The sequence below is a fragment of the Heteronotia binoei genome, chromosome 6, assembly GCF_032191835.1.
Source record: "Heteronotia binoei isolate CCM8104 ecotype False Entrance Well chromosome 6, APGP_CSIRO_Hbin_v1, whole genome shotgun sequence".
In the NCBI taxonomy this organism is placed as follows: Eukaryota; Metazoa; Chordata; class Lepidosauria; order Squamata; family Gekkonidae; genus Heteronotia; species Heteronotia binoei.
Window position 1 is genome coordinate 29919365 of NC_083228.1, and position 19448 is coordinate 29938812.

Here is a 19448-nt window from a genome sequence, read left to right on the forward strand (position 1 = left end):
GTCAGAGACGTTTTCAGTCTCTAACTACCTTTAATGTAAAAGAAAGAGTCCTGCTAGGGATTAAGAAGGGCGCCTTCTGTCCCAATTAATCATACACATACAGCCAAGCTGCTCAGCTAGCCTCAAAGTTCAATAGTGTTATTACAGCATGAGGGCAAGAAAGAGAATTTACCAATTCTTTATCTCTCCTGCAGTTCATTTCCTCCCCTGCTCTCAGTACACATGAGGCCTGAGCCAAAGGCTCACTAATTTTCATCTTGCATAAAAGGCATTCAGGGGGCAAAAGGTTTCAAACCCCCACCAAACACTCCTTCCCGCCACACTTACTTATATCACTGTTTTGCTATACTTTGGTAGTTCTTCTGGGTGATAGCAACCACACTCTCCATGGCTGTTGACTGCCATTTCCCCTCACCTATTTTAAACCAAAAGTTCTGTGGAAGACACAGGCTCACTCTCTTTTGATCACACATGTTTTCATTCAGGCAAATCTCACTGAATATCCCTGCATCATCATCATTAAAAGGAGGACAAGGACAATGCTTTCTGTCCTTAATGTAGCATACTGGGGGTAAAAAACGGGGGAGATGTCCTCATTCTCAGCCTCCATGCCCTCATGGCAAGGTATTTGGTTGCCAAAGAAATAGCCCAAAACAACTTACAAGTGTGGTAACTGGGAATTAGAAGCATTCTGGAATATCACCTAAGAGTACAGAACTGGAAAGGAACATTTCTGATGCTAGGCTGTACAGCTTTCTTTAGAACATAAAAAGGTTCAAGAACTGAGTTGTCACTGACCCATGGGGTGATGTCACATCAGGATGTTTTCTTGACAGACTTTTTACGGGGTGGTTTGCCATTGCCTTCCCCAGTCACCTACACTTTCTCCCCAGCAAACTGGGTACTCATTTTACCGACCTCGGAAGGATGGAAGGCTGAGTCAATCTTCAGCCAGCTACCTGAATCCAGCTTCCGCCGGGATTGAACTCAGGTCATGAGCAAAGCTTGGACTGCAGTAGTACAGCTTACCACTCTGTGCCATGGGGCTCCTCTTTAGAACATAGTTCCTACCTAAAATATCATGGAGACTATCTTAAAGCATATGAAGATATATTACTGGAGGACTGAGGATGGCATCTGCAGTAATGGATTTTCCAACTTCTATCTAAAAGCCACTGCATTTCTATAACTTACTCTCCTTTTCTTTTCTTACATACTAGGAGAGGGAAAAGAAAGATTAAAGGGGCAATAAAGTCCACATGCTATTGGGAAGAGGAGAAGGGCTGTAGAGAGTTTGGTACTGTTCTTTCCATAAAAACCCATAAAATGTTAATAACCACTTGAAAAAAACATACACGCACAGAATCCAACTTTCTATTCTGTCTCACTGCATAAAATAAAATCCTGCTATGTTCTGTTTTTCCCTCCTCCTCTGGCAGAAACAACTTCATCACCACTGCAACAGCCAATCTTTGTTCCTTGCCAAACAAGGTCTTGTGCCGTACATCACGCAGAGTGTCTGGAAAAATATCATTAGCTTTGGGATTAAATGGCACTTTAACAAAAGCATATCCATTTATTTGACAAGCTTATTATTTTACCTGGAGTGACTCTCTTAAACTTGTTCTGGAGTCACAGGTTTGCCACTCCCCTACCTCGAACTTCCAGCACCAATCATCCAGACACATAAACCGGCCCACACAACTTGTAATTCACTACTCTCTGAACAAAGCACAGCAGCTATGGAATGGCCTATCAGGATTTTTAATTCCCCAGTTTTGCTGCTAATGTGGACTTGCAAGAACAGGAGTGCTAACAACTATCTGGCAGTCCAAAATACATAACTGGTGGGGTGCATTTAGCTTGGGTGGATTCAGAACTGTGCATTTGTGACTTTTAGCATATCCAAGATATCCAAAATAATAAAAGGTAAAGGTGCAAGCACCAAGTCATTACCAACCCATGGGGTGACATCGCATCAGGACATTTTCTTGCCAGACTTTTGGTTACGAGGTGGTTTGCCATTGCCTTCCGCAATCATCTACACTTTACCCCTCATTTTACTGACCTCAGAAGGATGGAAGGCTGAGTTAACCTTCAGCTGACTACCTGAACCCAGCTTCCACTGGGATCAAACTCAGATTGTGAGCAGAGCTTGGACTGCAGTACTGCAGCCTACCACTCTGTGCCATAGAACTCTTAACCAAAATAATATTCCAATACAAATGCCAGAAGGACACCTTCTCACATTATACTGTTCCAGAACAAGTTCAGGTATCACAACACAGAATATTAAGCCAACTCTCCCTCCACCCCCACCAGTAGCAGCAGCTAGCAGGAGAAAGAATCATACTGGTGAGGGAGTAAACAGTGATTAAACACTCTTGGATCACTATTTTCCCCACCCAAATGTTGCATTTCTGTAGTCCTGGGCAACTAGGCTTCATTCACTACCATGGAATGTATCCTAGGCCATCAGCTGAGTAGTTTTTAGAAATAATTAGCCAAATTCCTGGGGACTAGATGTACCAACGGCATCTGCATGTTCAGAGGCAGAACATTTCTAAAGGCCATTTCAGATTCGCTGGGAGCAAATCAGAGGCTGTTGCCCTCATGCAGTGGTTGAAAGATGTCCAGATGCAATAGCTGGAGAAAATAATACTAAATTCAATGGACCTTTGACTGAACCCACAAGGCAATTATCATGTTCTTATTGACTGAGGCCAAAGAATACTGCAGAGAAACTAGAAACAAAATAGTTTCCTCTTATTTTCATGCCTTAAAATAGCACAGGATGGGCCTGTGGGTGGACCCAAAGAACTAGAAGAGGCATTCCTCTCACAGAATGGGTGTTTTGCCTGTCTTCTGCAGTCCCCAAAACCACTCCTCGGTGGCAGCTCTGCATGAAAAGCTGAGTGTGGGATGGGGGAAGAAAGTGCAACTTAAGAAGAAAACCTGCAGAAATCATGGGACACCCCCCCACACACACACACACATTGCATAAGTAGAGGTGCCTTCTACTCACACAAGGATCTGTTTGGAACCTACCTGCTGTCAATGATGCAATATAAACAATGAACCTTAGCAAACGTTCATTATTACAACATCTGTATCATTTCAAATTATGCATTGTATGTTCTTTTTCATTTTTAAAAAAAACTTTAAGGAAGATCATGGTGGAAAAATAAAAGTTCTTGTAGGTGGAATATCCGTGTACCATAAAGGTGCTTCTGAACATGCAGCACAAGGAATGGCTCAATTCCATCTGCATGATCATGCAAATCTTGCTGCAATTACAGATTTCCCATTTCTTGATGCTCCTTCACATCCCCAAAAGCAAGACATTCTGTCTACAGAAATAATGATTAATTTCCAGTGACCTGTCTCACCAAGACACATGAGACGCCTTCCTGATGGGGAATGTAGTAGCTAGAGTACTACATGCCCACCAACCCATTTAAAAAATTAAGACTGTCTATTTATTCATGAAGTTTATAAGCCACTTTTCTGCAAATACTCAAAACGTTTAGAAATGTGTTACAGCATGACACAGCATACCACACATGGCAAAAAGACAACAACAAAGGAAAAATATGAGCTTGCTCCCAATGCATGCAAAGATATATCCATTAGGAAGATGTATATCATAAATGATTACAGAAAGATGTCCTCGAGTCATAAAGACAGCAGTTTGCAGGTAAGGCTAACTTGGCAAAGGGACTTTATCCCTCTTACTCTCATAAAAGAACAGACCAGCTCCAATGCTAACAGCAGCCCACAACGCTGAGTGCAGTAAATGGCAAAGCATCGGTAAATTCTCTGTGCTTGCATGTAGCTGTCTCCCAGTTGCTCCTGAAAAGAGCTACTGCGATTTCTAAAGCCAATTTTTGGGCCACTGTGGGTAATCGGACCACCTCATTAGCACCAAATGGTAACTGTTACAGATTTGACCCAGACTCATTGCAAGAATATGAAGGGAAGGATTTTCTCTCACTAATCAGATTAGGGTGGCAGGAACTAGTGGGTCCTCCTCATGAAAAAGGGAAAAGAATGAGGGCTGAATGAGAGAAGAAAGAGCAAAACTATGTCTTTAAGCTAAGCAAACTAAAGCAGCTGCCAACTGGTAGCACTTTACTTCACTCTGCCTTAAGAACTAAATTCCTTTCCTCTCCGCACCTCCAAAGGGACTGACGTGTTTGCTGTACATGCACATGATTCTAATTCTGACAGAAGCTGAAGGGGTGGGCAGAAAGAATCCTCACTTGCACTCTTTCTGAGATAATATGCCTTTATTCCCTTTTACTAATGGGAAAGATAGAGTTACCTTACAGGAAAGAATCCTGGAGCATGCTCAAGTGTACTCAGAGTGGAAGAACAGAACCTCTACAGCTGGCAGAAATGTGCTGTGCACTTGTTCCTACATACCCCAGAGAACATTTTCATGGCTGGGAAGAGAAAATTAATCTTTCTGCTGCTTTTTACAGACACAGAGAGCAGGTCAGCATCTACACAGCACACAGTTCATCTCTATTAATGCTTGTAAAGGGTCAGAATGAAAAGAAATCGATGGTACAAAAACTCAGACTTCTGAGGTAATTTGTGCATTCCACTCTTTATCTGTGTACAACTAATGTGCAGCTACTTAAAAGAGAGAATTCTGATTGTAAGAATAAATCCAAGGAAAAAAATCAACCCACTAACCTAAAAAGGTAGACTGGCAGTAAGTCGTCTCACTACTTCATGAATATAAACAGGAGTTCTGTGGTACATAATACATTCCACCATAAGCTTTGATGAGCCAGAGCTCACTTCATCCAAGGCATGAAGTGTTCATCCATATCACCTATATTTATGCTTGAAGTACTTCGTAAGTTATTCATAGTGACTCTGGGGGCACTGAAACAAAGTTTTCATTTCTGAGTCACATAAGGGATTCTAAAAAAAACCAGAAGTGATTCCACAGTTGGTCTGCCTAAGTTCTCATGTGGCTTTTCAGCGGTAAAATGTCCAGAATAAGCCTACCTGACAACTAAAAAATATAACCATTTATAAGTGCCCTAGGAAAGACACATGGGAGAACTGAAATGTACATTGCATTGTCAAGAAAACCATAGGCACTTAGCTAAGTCAGACTTCAGGAACTCAGATTTGTTGAAACCTTAATTGAAAAACGAAGGTTATAATCTTTTTGCTATAGTCATTCTACCTTGGCGAAACTCAAACCCAAATGGTTTCCTCATGAAAATCCAGTATTTTCACCAGACAGCAGCCTAAAACGCCTCCTCCCACCTCCCTGTCCCACGTAGAGGATCAATGCGGAAAGTTCTGCCATTCCCAAGTACTATGAACTTATTTTTTCACAAAACTCTTCTCTCACTTTGCAACAGTGCTACACATCAAAACTTCAATGTCAGCAAGCCACCTAAAGTATATTCCAAATTTATAGAAAAAAATATTTCTGCTTCAACTTTTCAATATCAATATACTTCCCAGTACCATAAGGAAGTGTTAAATGTGCACTCATATATAGTAGTCCACATGCTGGACACCAGACATAGTCTTCAGAAATTAAGAGGACAGGAATGTTTACAGACAAAAGAGGATAAGAACATACGAAGAACCCTGCTGGATCAGACCAGTGGTCCATCCAGTCCAGCATCCTGTCTTACACAGTGGCCAACAAGTTCCTCTGCAGGCCAACAAGGCATAGTTCCTCTGCAGGCCTCCTGGCTCTGGGATTCAAAAGTTTAGTACCTCTGAATACAGGGGTTCCCCTCAGTCACCCTTGCTAGTAGCCACTGATAGACATATCCTCCATGAATCTCTCAAATCCTCTTTTAAAGTTGCTTATTCCTGCGCTACACAGGATGTACCCTTGCTTCCACACAGATTAACAAGCATTCAATTAACTCTACCCTTTCCCTTCCTTCATAAGAGAAACCACTTCACCTATGTTACCACAAGATTTTTAAAAAGATAATAAAATGTACCCCTCTGTACAACAGAATCAAAATGCCTCTGCCCTTTCATATTGCAAAAAGGGATGGGAGGAAATGCACAGAACTTTGCTCCAATCCTGTGACCTGTTCTGCCTGGAGGAGAATCAGATGGGTATAGAAAAAGGGAAATAAAACCACCACTGTGGTCAGTATATTCTTTCCCCAGATTGCTGCCATGTTTTTATGTTCCTCTTTGTGTTAAGATTGCTATCCTCCTGGCAGCTGCCTCGGTTCTGGGATGATAGTGCAGAGAAGGGTACGGGGGTGCTGGAGTGGGTGGGCCCTATAATTCCATCCCAGGCACAAGGCCTGTAGCCCATGAAGACTAGCAGTTCACTCCTAGTCCCGTCCCCCAGCAGTGGTAGTTTCAAGGTACGAACCACCTGCCAATCACAAGTCCTACCAAGGTAATGGTTTTCCCCGGTTTCTTGTGGCATGGTAGTTTCTATGCCACTATAGTGAGGGAAATGGCAGCTACAAAGAGATGATAGCAGTAAAATGGTGGTCCTCTTTTAAGGAATATCATTGCGAAACACATTTGAGAAAGGAACAAAGGAGGGAAAACCCTGGGAAGTGGACAACTGGAGGAAGATGTGCAGATGTTCAAGACAACACTGCTTCAGTTAGAGTGTCAAGGGAGAACAAAGCATCCATGTGGATGCAACCAACCTATGTATATAATCCTCTGCACATGCAGATTTATGTACATGCAGCACGGCAGGCACACAAAGCACTGAATACGCAGATTACTTCTTATTTCCCAGGATTCCTTGGAAACTGTTCCTTATAGCAAACCCACTTTTTTCTTTAAAGGAAACACCTGGTGAGAAAATCTTTTTTTTTTTTAAGATTTTTAAAAACCCACTAAGGATTTTAAAATGATTTTACAAAAAGCATCCTTCACACTAAGAAACTAAAAATCTTATTCTCTGAACTTTCAACTTTGTATTCTGTACTCAACAAACCTTTGAAAACTTTCATTTGCCAGAATCTATACTACAGAGACATCCTCTGGTTAACCCCAAACGTTTTTAGGAAACATTCATTTCCCAGAAAGCCCACTGCAGGAATATCATTGAAGAAACCATTATTGGTGGCTTCTAAACTCAGGGCTCACATATCCCCCTTTAACATTAAGCGGTAATGAAAATCTCAAAGACTTTCTAATCAAGTTTGGCTCTCACTTGAGCTCTGCCTTGCTCTCTGTTCTCTATTCACGCGGCAATCTCTGATCACTGTGCCCAGCCCAAGCGACCAGTTCATCAAATCCTTTCTTCCTACAGTCTGACAATAGCCTAACCAAGACTCCTCTCTTCAGCCTGGCCTTGAACTAACAGGATTAGTGTTCATTTGTGTGGTCTTGGTCAGGTTGTGATTTATAGCTGCTGGCAAGGTTCCCTTGTGTACTCCCCTCTGATGAACTCCCAATACCATTTTGCTCCTTCTGGGTCACCCAGTCCACAAAAGCCCAGGGCATTCTGCTTAAGCGTGCATTCACTAGTGTATTTCCTATTAGAGAGACAGAGAGAAAGACAGAAAACAAGATACCTCAGCGTAATGTTAACTTCCCAGCTTGCTCTCACCTTTCACTCCATATGACCTCAGTCTCCTCTGTTCAATGGCTGAGGTTTCCCCACAGTTTTCTGTCCTTTGCCTACAATATTTAACATTTAGAAAGCACTTGAGTGTTCAAAGGACTTTATTTATTACTTTTCCATTTGCAAGCATGACTTCAAGCAAGGCAGCTTGCAACAGATCAAACTTTAAAAATTCTTTCCTATATACCAACAACACAGTAGCTAAAAGCAAAACCAATCAATTTTCAGCAGCTGCTAAAACAATCAATGAAACATTCATTCAGGCCAGGCACCTAAACGCCTGTTGAGACAGGAGTTTTCAACAGGCCTTTCAAAGAAAAAAAAGCCCTGTTACGCCACATTGCACTTTATTGGAGATAGTTGCTGCTGTTTTACCTTATTGCTCTTTTGATTTATGGTATTATTTTATTATACTTTTGTGCTTGTGGAAATGTGGTTTTTAGAACTATTTACCTTTTACAATGGTGAATGATATTTATTATTATATTGTATTATTTTATAGCGTCATTAGCTGCCTCAAAAGCCTTATGGAAAGTCTGGATAGAAATCTTTTAAATAGTTACTTAAGCAAGCAGGCATGATACATTTCTTTAGGGAACACACCGGCATGGATGCTACCACTAAGAAGGTCCTGCCTCTCTTAATAACCAATGTAACTACCAAATAAGGGACTCAGAACAAAGACAACTCTGCCAGCTTTACTGTACACAGGTAAGGGAGGTTGCAAGGGAGGAAGTGCCCCTCTTGATATCATGGATCCAGGTCACTTAGGATGCTGAAAGCTAACACCAGCACTTTGTGTTATTTATAAAAACAGCTTGGGAGCCAGCCAGTACTATTCTTTCAGAACAGGGATGCTATACAACTACTGGATCACACTCACTACTATGCAAGGGAGATTAATGTTGGATAGGGTTGCATGCTGGGAAGGGTTGCCATTAGGAAGTTCCTGGAGATTTGGAGTAAGAAGCCTCGGGAGGGCAGGGTTTGGGGAAGGGAGGAACCTCAGTGGGGTATAGTGCCATAGAGTCTACCATGCTCCAAAGCAGCCGTTTGCACCATAGGAATTGGTCTCTCTAGTCTGGAGAGCAATGGTAATTCCAGGATACCTCCAGACCCCACACGGAGGTTGTTTCCAACTCTGGGGTGACGTCGCATCACAACGTTTTCACAGCAGACATTTTACAGGGTGGTTTGTCATTGCCTTCCCCAGTTATCTACACTTTCCCCCCAGCAAGCTAGGTACTCATTTTACCGACCTCGGAAGGATGGAAGGCTGAGTCAACCTGGAGCCAACTTGAAAGATGGAAGGCTGAGTCATCCTTGAATGTAGATGCGTAGGGAAGGCAATGGTAAACCACCCCACCTGGAGGTTGGCAACCCTAACAATTAAAGTTTCTGAAAGACCTTAAAGGGCAATCTTATGTCTCATATCTATAACAATACTTACAATAAACCTGGAAGACACAATAGTATCATCATCCCTACACTGCAGACGAGGCACTGAGACTTTCCGATACCTCCTTCTTCAACAGTTTATACATGATTGCCAAATATATTCATGGCAAAGGCAGAATCTGGACCAGGAACTTCCTGGTCTACAAAATAGTCTCTCGCCCACTGTATGTGTTAAGTGCTGTCAAGCTGCTTCTAACTTATGGCAACGTTATGAATTAATGGCGTCCAAAACATCCTACCAATAATAGCCTTGCTCAAGTCTTGCAACATGAGGGCCCTTGTGGCTTCCCTGACTGAGTCAATCCATCTCATGGCAGCTCTTTCTCTTTTCCTGCTGCCTCTGACTTTCCCTAGCATTATGGGTTTTTTTCTAGTGACTCTTGTCTTCCCATCATGTGACCAAAGTAGGATAGCAGCAGTTTAGTTGTTTTAGCTTCTAGGGAGAGTTCAGGCTTGATCTGATCTAGAACCCACTTATTTGTCTTGGTGGCGGTCCACGGTGTCCATAAAAACTCTCCTCCGACACCACATTTCAAATGAAATCAACTTTCTTCCTGTCTGCTTTTTTCATTGCCTAGTTTTCATACCCATGGATACTAACGGGCTTCTTTACTGCTGCCCTTCCCAGTCTCAGTCAGTCTCCCTTTTGGATGATGGAGCCAAGAAACAGAAAATCTTTGACCATTTCATCACCAGCTTTAAAGTTGTGTTGTTTTTGTTTCTCTTTTTTTTGTATACGTCTGTGTGCTTGCTCCTGGAAGTCATGTCGACCTATGGTGAATGACCCCTACTGGGGGCCTAGAGCATATTCATCAGAGAGGTGGTTGAATACAGCCTGCCTTCCCTCCCAGCTGGATATTTCAAGGAAGTCTCTCATCCAAGTACTAACCACAGTCAACCCTGATTAGCTTCTGAGATCTGACAAGATCAGGCTTGCCTGGGCTATCCATTTTGTCTTCTTGATGTTCAGCTGTAATTTTGCTTTGGCACTTTCTTCTCTCATCTACTAAGCTACATTAATTGTCCACAATTGTCTTCCCATTTGGCCAAAGATCTCAGAGATCCAGGTTCAAATCTCCCTCTGCCATGGAAGCTCACTGAGCATCCTTGGGCCAGCCACACACACTCACACACATTCAGCCTATCCCACCTCATGGTTGTTGTGAGGAAAAACAGAGGAGAGGAGAATGACGCAAGCTGCCTTGGCTCCTCACTCAGGAGAAAATGTTAGAAATGCAGCAAATAAATAAAGACAATACTCTTAATTTTTCCCACTAGCATCTTATGAATTTAAAAACCTGTCTCACCCTAATCTTTAGTACTGAGGGAAGACTTGTAAAATTTTGAGGAGAGCTGCATCAGAAACCATTTAGGCCCAAGCCCCTTTTGAAGTGCCATGGCCCCAAACTGACGTCATGGCACAGTGGGAGTCCAGCCAGAAGAGAGGCTCTCAAAGGTCACCAGCAATGATGGATAACTAGCAGGAGAGGCCATTAAACGGTGGGTGTTGCCTACTGATTGCCGGGAGACTTGACAAGACTGCAAAGGGAAAGCGTCAGCCTCAGAAGCGGGGGAACAAAGGGAAAGGCCTGCTTGAAGGCTGAGGGAGGAAATAATGCTTTGGTAAACCATTCCATTTTGCATCTTACCCAAAGAGGTCATGTTTTATTGATCCCTTCTTTTAGCTCATTAAGCTCTCCAATGGGTCCTTTTTCCATCTGAAAGGGCAGCTGCCCCCTCCTTCAGTTCTCCCCACAGCATCCTGAACATTCACACAGTGAAAAGCATTCCCTGCTGAGTATAAACCATGAAATGGGGTTGAAAATAAAGCTTTTGATTAAGCCTGACAATTCCAAGCTTCTCATGCCATCATCCCCCTACACACACACACACACACACACACTTTTAAAAAATGACATCATCCACACATCAGCAAGGCAAGGGAAAAGTCCCTGACAGGGAGCAGAAGCTGTATTCTCTTCCACAGCTTGGGCTGCTTTAACCATCCATGGTATATACACGAGATATCTGCCTTTTCAGTTTGTCATGTGATTTGATTATATGAACACATTACAGATGGCCAGTTCACACGTTTAGGAGTCTATGCACAGAAAGCCTAGAATGGTCCCTTGACAGCGACCACATAAAATGAAAAATAAGATTGGACCGAAAAGAAAAAAGCCTTATTGTGCCATCAAATACCAGTCCTTTCTACCCGTTTTTCAGAAATGACACAAGCAGATAGACTGGAAAGCAAAAAAAGGAGGAGGAGATCACACACTTGGCTGTCACTAATCTGTTCTAGTACTTTCTGCTCCCAGCTGTGATCTGCTTGATTTTCAGAACAATTTCGGACAAACTCAGCTGTTGCAGATTCCATTACATATCCAGATGTCTGACAGAACAGTCCTAAGAATGCATTCTCAGGACTTCAGCATGATTCTGAGTGGACCTGCCTAGAACTGCTCTCTAACTGTGGCTGAGAATCATCCAGTCCCTAAGATAAAGACTGCCTGTACAAATGAGATGCTGAAAAGAGCAATAAGGAAGACACAGGCACCTAAATCTGTAGCAAGATCTTGAAATAGCAACCCTGACTTAAAGAACAATTTGGAAACTTGCTACTCCCAATCTTCAAAGCAACTCTTTTGGTCACCAATTAAACTTCATTTGCAAAAATTTACTTCTGATCAATTCCCTGCTTCAACAACATTTCCTCCTTGCAGGGCTTTTTTGTAGAAAAAGTCCAGCAAGAACTCATTTTGCATATTAGGCCACACCCCTGATTTCAAGCCAGCTGGAACTGTGTTCCTGCTCAAGAAAAGCCCTGCCTCCTTGGAATCTGATGGGAGGGAGGTCCTTTCCATTCTTCTGCATCCCTGCTTTAAGCAGTTCTTTCTTCCATTCTCATACACTTGCTATTTTTCCTTCCAGACCTAGCACACACACCCTCCATAAACTCCCAACATAGGCATGCAACGTATGCACCCGTCTGTCTTCTCTCTCCATTCCTTCACCTTAGAGTCTTTATTCCACAATCAACACAATGCTGTAAACCAACTGCTTTCCTTTAAAAAAAAAAAAAAGGAAAGAAAATCCAAAGAATATAAATTATAAACAACTGGAGTCTACCCAGTGCCTTAATGTATGAACTGAAACACCAGTCGTGGCATATTTCCACTCATTTTAATCAGTAACTTTCATACTGGCCTCCCCATCGTGGTATGAAGAGGACTTACCTCCAAGATAACACGGCACAACCCCAGCTGCTTAACTCTCTGGCCCTTTTCTTCCACAAAATCATCAGTTTCCACTTTGGGGCAAGATATTTCTCTCCCACCCCTAAATAAGATCATTGCAAAGATTTATTATGCTTATAGGAAGACTTGGTGCTAAAGTGCAAGAGAAAAACAATATACAATGATGGGGTGAGATTTCCCAATATTGGCCAATTTCTACTCCACCTTGAACTACCCTAGAGTGTTTCTGCTTATCTGTTTTCTGCCTGGTGGCCTCACCCCTTAAGCAGAATTCCAAGGAAGAAGCCCTCGTCTCTGCTCTCCAGACAGAAACGCAGCCAACTGGAGGGGTAAAAGAGCACCAGGAAGAATTCTGGATCCATCTGGTGCCCAGACTCTGCATTCTACTGACTTCTGTCATTCTACCCAGCCAGGAAGGAAGGAAGGAGCAAACTGAAATCGGAGGAAGGGAAACCGATTAAGATCTGCAAGAAAGTGTCTGAAGATATTTAGATGCCAGAAGTGGAACAGAGCAAATAAACTCTAAAATTAAGACAGAAAAAAATCAATAACCATGTTCAACATTCTCAATAATTTAGGGAGCATCTCTTATTGTATCCCTTCTTCATTAATAAAAGAGTAATACAAAAGTTCCTCTGAGCAATCAATAACTTTTTTTAAAAGCATCATAGTTTTCAAAAGAGCCAGATTACTTGGAGCCTGAAGGAGATGTTCAGACAGAGGCGAGAGAAACCTTCCAACACAATTGCATACATCGAAAAAATAAGGCATCCTCTACAATCATCTCCCAACATAAGGCAAAACTGCTACTGAGACTGCCTTGTGCCATTTGTACTACCTCTGTCTGCTCAATGCAAATATGGGGGTGGGTTAAAAGAGATGCATTTGTTTTGAGAATGAATATTCCAGCCAATGTAAATTTATATACACCAACTGAATTTAGAGGTATTTTAAGTTCCAGTTTAGAAGTGACATTCCAAATCTCTAAACTGCAGATTGAAGTTGGGAAATCTGTTGCAGATTTCCTCCTCTCCCAGCCCTTCCTTCCATCTTCTGCACAAATTCCCCCCTTCCTTCCATGATTTGCTGTAATCCCAACCATGTAAATCTCACATCTTCTACTACAGTATGACCACAGCTTGACAGTATACACATACAAAGAAAGCAAAGCATACACACCAGTGACAGGAAGGCTATATGTCATCGTAACCAAGGGTGTTCACAACCACACACTGCCTTCTGGTTCCCATTAGTAACAAGTATAACACAACAATAACAACAAAAGTGCCTCACTATGTTCATGAGGGTGAGGACATAGTTCTGGACATGTTCCTTCCCATGGAACCGCACAACTGAATCGTCCACGGCCAGCAGAACCTCTATGTTGTAGTCATCCTTCTTGGCATGGCGTTTCTTCCGCTCTGCTTCACCAAGCTGGTCTTCAATCATGTCCAGAGTGTTTGGGAGCTGACCCAGGCTAAAGACTGGAACTATAAAGGCAAAAGAAGAGAGTTTAGCTCAACTGGAAGCATTCTGGGGGGGCTGGGGGGGATATAACCCTGCTGCTTTTGGAAACTGAGGCAGTATTAGCAGCTGTGCTAACCTGCTGAAAGAGTCTACATGCATCTAATATGCATCTTGCATCTGGTATGCCCCAAATGCTTATTTGTCTATAAAACTGTAGCACTGACATAATAATCTGCCAGTGTTTGCTAACTAAAATTAGGAACTTGGGGCACAACATTTTATATTGCAGGTATATGCCAAGACTCCTTAGAAACTGACAGGGATGGAGACAGCTTCCACAGAGAAGATTTTCTTTTCCTTCGTCCTGCAAAGAAGTCTTACTCCCATCACAGTGTGATAGTGATGGGAAAACTGTACCTGCTCTAGGTTATCCTGTTCTGAGAGAATGTTTAACATACAGAAGCCCTGTCACCCTACACACATGCAGAACAAAGATCAGTTTTGGGGGCAGAAAGCATGGTGGGTTTTAGATTCTAAACAGGTTAACAAAAGAAAGATTTCTCTGTATAAAAGAGGTAAAGAATATGCAGTAAAGAGGTAAGTATGAAGTTTCCCCCATTAAGAGTCAAGCTAACAAACACAAAGTTATATTTAGCAAACAACATTGTAGTCCTTCAAAAGCAACAAAATGTTCCAGAATATAAGCTTTCCAGGCAAGACCCCAGATACACTTCAGGGTAAATGTACACCACTGCAGGATATAACTGGGGCTTTTTTTGAAGCACAAACTCCTTTGCATACTAGGCCACACACTCGTGACACATCCAATCCTCCAAGAGAGAGAGCCAGTTTGGTGTAGTGGTTAAGTGTGCGGACTCTTATCTGGGAGAACCGGGTTTGATTCCCCACTCCTCCACCTGCACCTGCTAGCATGGCCTTGGGTCAGCCATAGTTCTGGCAGAGGTTGTCCTTGAAAGGGCAGCTGCTGTGAGAGTCCTCTCCAGCCCCACCCACCTCACAGGGTGTCTGTTGTGGGGGAGGAAGGGAAAGGAGATTGTGAGCTGCTCTGAGACTCTTTGGAGTGGAGGGCGGGATATAAATCCAATATCTTCATCTTCTTCTTCTTCAAGAGCTTACAGGGCTCTTAGTACAGGGCCTACTGTAAGCTCCAGAAGGATTGGCTATATCGGGGGGGGGGGGGAGAGGGGTTGGCCTAATATGTAAAGGAGTTCCTGCTACAAAAAAAAGCCCTGGATCTAACACTGCAGCACCTACCCTGGAAACACTTTTCTGATTCTCTGCTCTGGTGATGTTAAATAAACGGGCATTGCCTCTGAGTCAAGGATTGCCAATGCCATCTAAAGCAAACATGAGAAGAATTAAGAAGATACTTGAAATATGCCATCAGTTAAACAACACTACACGTAGGCACAGTCCTGCCTTTGTTGTGATGGTCCTTAAATGTTTCCATTTTCTCCTGTTGGATAGTAGACCTGCGGTAGACCACATGTGCTCTTCCATTCTTTTCCTTCTCCCACTGACCCCGCTCAAGGGGCTCAATGAAAAACTCGCCACTGTCCGTCCGAATCAGGCCTGCCTAAAAAAGCACAGAAAAGAACAGGAATTTGAAAATAAGGAAAGAAATTATGCATTTATTTGTGGTATTTTGTAGGAAAGTTCAAGGCATTTTCTGTTCTGGCCAGCTAAACTAAGGACTTCAAGCATGTCCCTGACTCCCTTTCCCTCTAAAGTAAAAATGCAGGCTGAAGACTGGTTGTGCTAATTCTTATTTGTAAGGCTGAATACCTCAAGAGCCTAGTTACATCATTTGCTAGTAAAGGAATAGCTGGGTTATCATTTTCTTGTAATAAATACTCTAAGATTTAGGCATTATCTTTGTGCTGCTGAAAAGAAAATGTGCACCATTCGTCAATTCTGCTGGGGTCCATACACACAACCAAATTCCCACTTGGAGGTCAAAGAACAGCAGACCTATTTATTAAATTGTTTTTAAGCAATTTATTATTTATTTAAAACATTTTATGCGGCCTTTCCACCCAGTACAGGATCCCCAAGATGGTGGACATTGAAACATTTAAATCATTAAAAATCTGATACTGCCTACTCAAAACAAACTTTCCAAAGGCATTTTTCCATATAGCACACCACACCACAACCAGTTAAAAATGCATTTGTTTGGGGTGGGGGGAGGCAAAAGAAAGCCAACCCAAAAGACAGCAAATTATTAGATTAATGGTACCACTCTGAGACATATTTGATACTCTATAGCTGTGTCCAGACCACCAGCTCAGTTTGGCAGCGTGCTGACCTGGAAGTGAGATGGCAGAAACAGGAGCACCCTGGCACATCCAGACAGCCCACTGCCCACAGCTGGAACAGGGACAGGGTGCAAGTGCCCCGGAGGAGCTTCTAGAGCACTCATGCACCTGCCCGCTGCTCCCCGGGTGCTTCCTGGGCACTTCCCGGCCATCCGGATGGCCAGGGAGGCACCTTGGAGGTGCCTCAGTGGTCTGGTACAACTTTTGAAGTGGTGCCTTTTTGAGCCGGCCGGATGACAAGTAGGGATGGAGTGAGGGTGAGGGTAGGACAAGAGGCAGATGTACGTGTTTGGTTGCGCTTTTCTGATCCACTCGCCAGACATCCCTGGAGTGGCTTTTACTGCCCGTCTGTAACCAGCCTATATCTGTAATTCTTTGATAGCAGATTGATGTATTTTTATTTAATCTGCAGTAGGGTTTTAAAGTTAATATTATTAAACGTTTATATGTTATGTTGGTATTATAAACTTTGGCAATTAAATTTATGACTGAGTTTGTATACGTATTTTATTTGCAATTATTTACATACAAAGAAAGCAATTATTTACTGAGTTGGAACTGTATCATTTTTCGAGGGCTTTTGAGTTAATGCAATAAAATATTTGAATCTAATTCTGATATGAGCAATAATTCAGCCCTCTTGGACATTTTTCTTATTTAGTGCTATCAAGATCTTTGGTGGAACTTGTAAACTCTAACTTGCCTGTCTTTATTTTAACATGAGACTAACACTGCAATCCTAAACGGCATTATATTCTTCTAAGACCACTGACTTCAATGGATTGTGAACGGTGTTACCCTGCTTAGAACTGCACCATAAGAGGGCCACTCCCAGATTCGAAGCCTTCAAAACTATGTTTTCAGGTGGCTTTCCGGGTTTTAACAGCATCACAGTTCCAACGTCCTACAGTTTGAACAATTCAGCAAGAAACTGAAGAAATGCAGACTATTGCAGCGATGAACAGCCCTGGACAAAGAAGTGGTGGTATGAAACAACAAAAGACGTCAGAAATATTTGAGATGCCAGCTGTTAGGAATAAGAATTAAGCTTCCAGTAAATCTACACTGAAATTGCCATCTCAGTTATATTGTGAAACTCCATCTAGTTACAACTTTGGGCAATCGGAAGGAAGTCAAATCACACGCACTGTAGATGAATTGATTTTGGCAAGGATGATAATATTGACCTAGTGGTCAACTGATTCTGCCTGCTCACTATCCACTTTTACTTCATCCGCTGGCTGAGAGAAACCGCTTTTGTAACACATACCAGAGACATCCTTTGAAGCTCTGCAACAATCCAGACTATTTTTTTAAGAAATATTTTTTGTCCCTACTAAATCAACAAAACTCTTTGGGAATTTGAAACTAAGATTTAGCATGTCACCATATTTGGTGGTCTCCAGACTATTACACTCCCATGTTAATCAGTTACCAGAGTCTTGACTGTGTCTGTCAATTTGACCACAGTAGGATTTCAACGGTGCCAAGTAACTGTGCCCATTGGGTTGCTCAGGCTCGCTACTCTAATACAGGTAAGGTGCTGTCTCTGCTTTGCATCACCCTACACTGTATTCACCAGGCTAAACTATTTTGCATATCAGGCATTAAAGGCGCTTCTTGTATCATATTTAACATTTTTTACTAGGAGGCAAATAATAAATCATTTAGGTCAACAAACAATAATGGACCCATAATGAGCCAAAGTTGATCTATTTTATGTCATTTTTATATAGATACAAATCTCCAGGTATAATAGAAGCACTCACTTTAGAAATTCATCTCCCTTTTCTCTTTATATACATACAAAAATCCAGAAGCTGACGGTCAATATTTTCTAAAGAAAAATAACCCACAAAAAAACCCTTGGCTATTGGAGGAAATGTACCACTTGATATCCAAAGCCTAAGAAACACCAAGAGATATTGAAGAAAAGCAGAAGGTTGTTGGAAAGATATTTTTAAAAGCTAGAAATTTACTCAATGTGTTGATTTCTCCCTAAGAACCAAAAAAATCCTATTTTTATTTACTTGGAAGTTCCCAGCCCACCTCAATGGGACTCACTTCCTAGTAAACATGCCTTTGATCTGCTGCCATAATGTTATTGGCTGCACTTTATTTCTGCAGAGAATACAAACATCACCTTTACGACATTTGGAAATTCCTTGTAACTTCTTACATATATACAGTCAACACTCTGGAAGGATCAAAGAGCTAGTTAGTCTAGACAATTGATTTTAATGATCTGTTATCTGCTGGGCAATATTTTTTCCATGATTCAATAGTTCCTCTGAACAGATTAAGGCCATAAAGCTGCAGGTAGCAGAAGGCCTTTGCTAATGAGCGTAATGCAACATTTGGTCCAAAATCTACAATCACACACTATAAAAGACCCTCTTGACCTTTGCAATCACAAAAAGCCAGATTCTACAACTAGACTGTATTGTGCAAGCAAACCAAACATGCCATATCCACATGAGCAAGAAATTGCCTGGAGACCTAATTCATCCAGTGACCCGGACCAGACTGACTCTTCTTTCAGTCTCATCAGAAAAACAGGTATGGCAGGTCTAGACCTAGGAAGGGCTAATCAGAAGGCAGTCCCATTTATTCAGTGGGGCTTTTTAAATATGTTTGTATTTAAAGGAAAAGGAGTAAAAGTTATACAGCCCAATGACACAACAAGGGAGACCAGGCTAGATTTATTATGGACGTCCGCTGCCTCACCCAAAGGCCTGGTGAACAGCTCTGTTTTACAGGCCCTATGAAAAGATAGTAACTCAGGCAGGCCCCAGATCTCCACTGGCCCTGGTCGAGGCAAGACGGACATCCCTCGGGCCAGGGACAACCAGCAGATGTTGATTAGTTGAATGTAGAGTCCTTTGGGGCAGTTACTTCTGATTATGATTACTTTAATCTGAGTTATTTACCCAAGTTCCTCTCCCCCCAACATGCTGCCAAGTTTTGTTCCATCCTAGAAATATAACATGGACTAGGAAGAGCATCAGAGATTAAGTTATCAGCTAAGTAGCACAGACACAAACACCTATTTTCCCTGGGTATTCTAGGGCAGGGTCCCCAACCTTTTTGAGCAACAAAATGGTTGTCACAAAATGGCTGCCACAGGAGGTGAAACCAACCTAAAATATGTGCCACAAAAATGTGTGCTACAGCTTACCTTCAGTCATACAATGATGATTCTTATATTGTGGTGGCAGCTGCTAACAAAGCAACATTTAAAAAAAAAATCTGTACAGCCAGCCAAATTTCCAATGGCCAACAACCTCTCCTGGCCCTGCCAACCTTTTAAAAACACTTGACAGACAC

The 19448-nt window shown here is 42.2% G+C and overlaps 1 protein-coding gene across 2 annotated transcripts in view; it reads right to left on the reverse strand.

The window, feature by feature from the left end:
* Nucleotides 1-19448, reverse strand: part of ADAMTS14 (ADAM metallopeptidase with thrombospondin type 1 motif 14) — an 86725-nt gene that overhangs the window by 46883 nt on the left and 20394 nt on the right. Inside the window, exons 3-4 of one of the 2 annotated variants that reach the window (XM_060241189.1) lie at nucleotides 15223-15379; nucleotides 13609-13799 (exon numbers count right to left, since the gene is read on the reverse strand). In XM_060241189.1, the coding sequence (XP_060097172.1) occupies nucleotides 13609-13799; nucleotides 15223-15379 (348 nt within the window). Of the gene's footprint in view, nucleotides 1-13608; nucleotides 13802-15222; nucleotides 15380-19448 lie in introns of those variants that run through there. The other variant, XM_060241188.1, reaches the window with a different exon arrangement.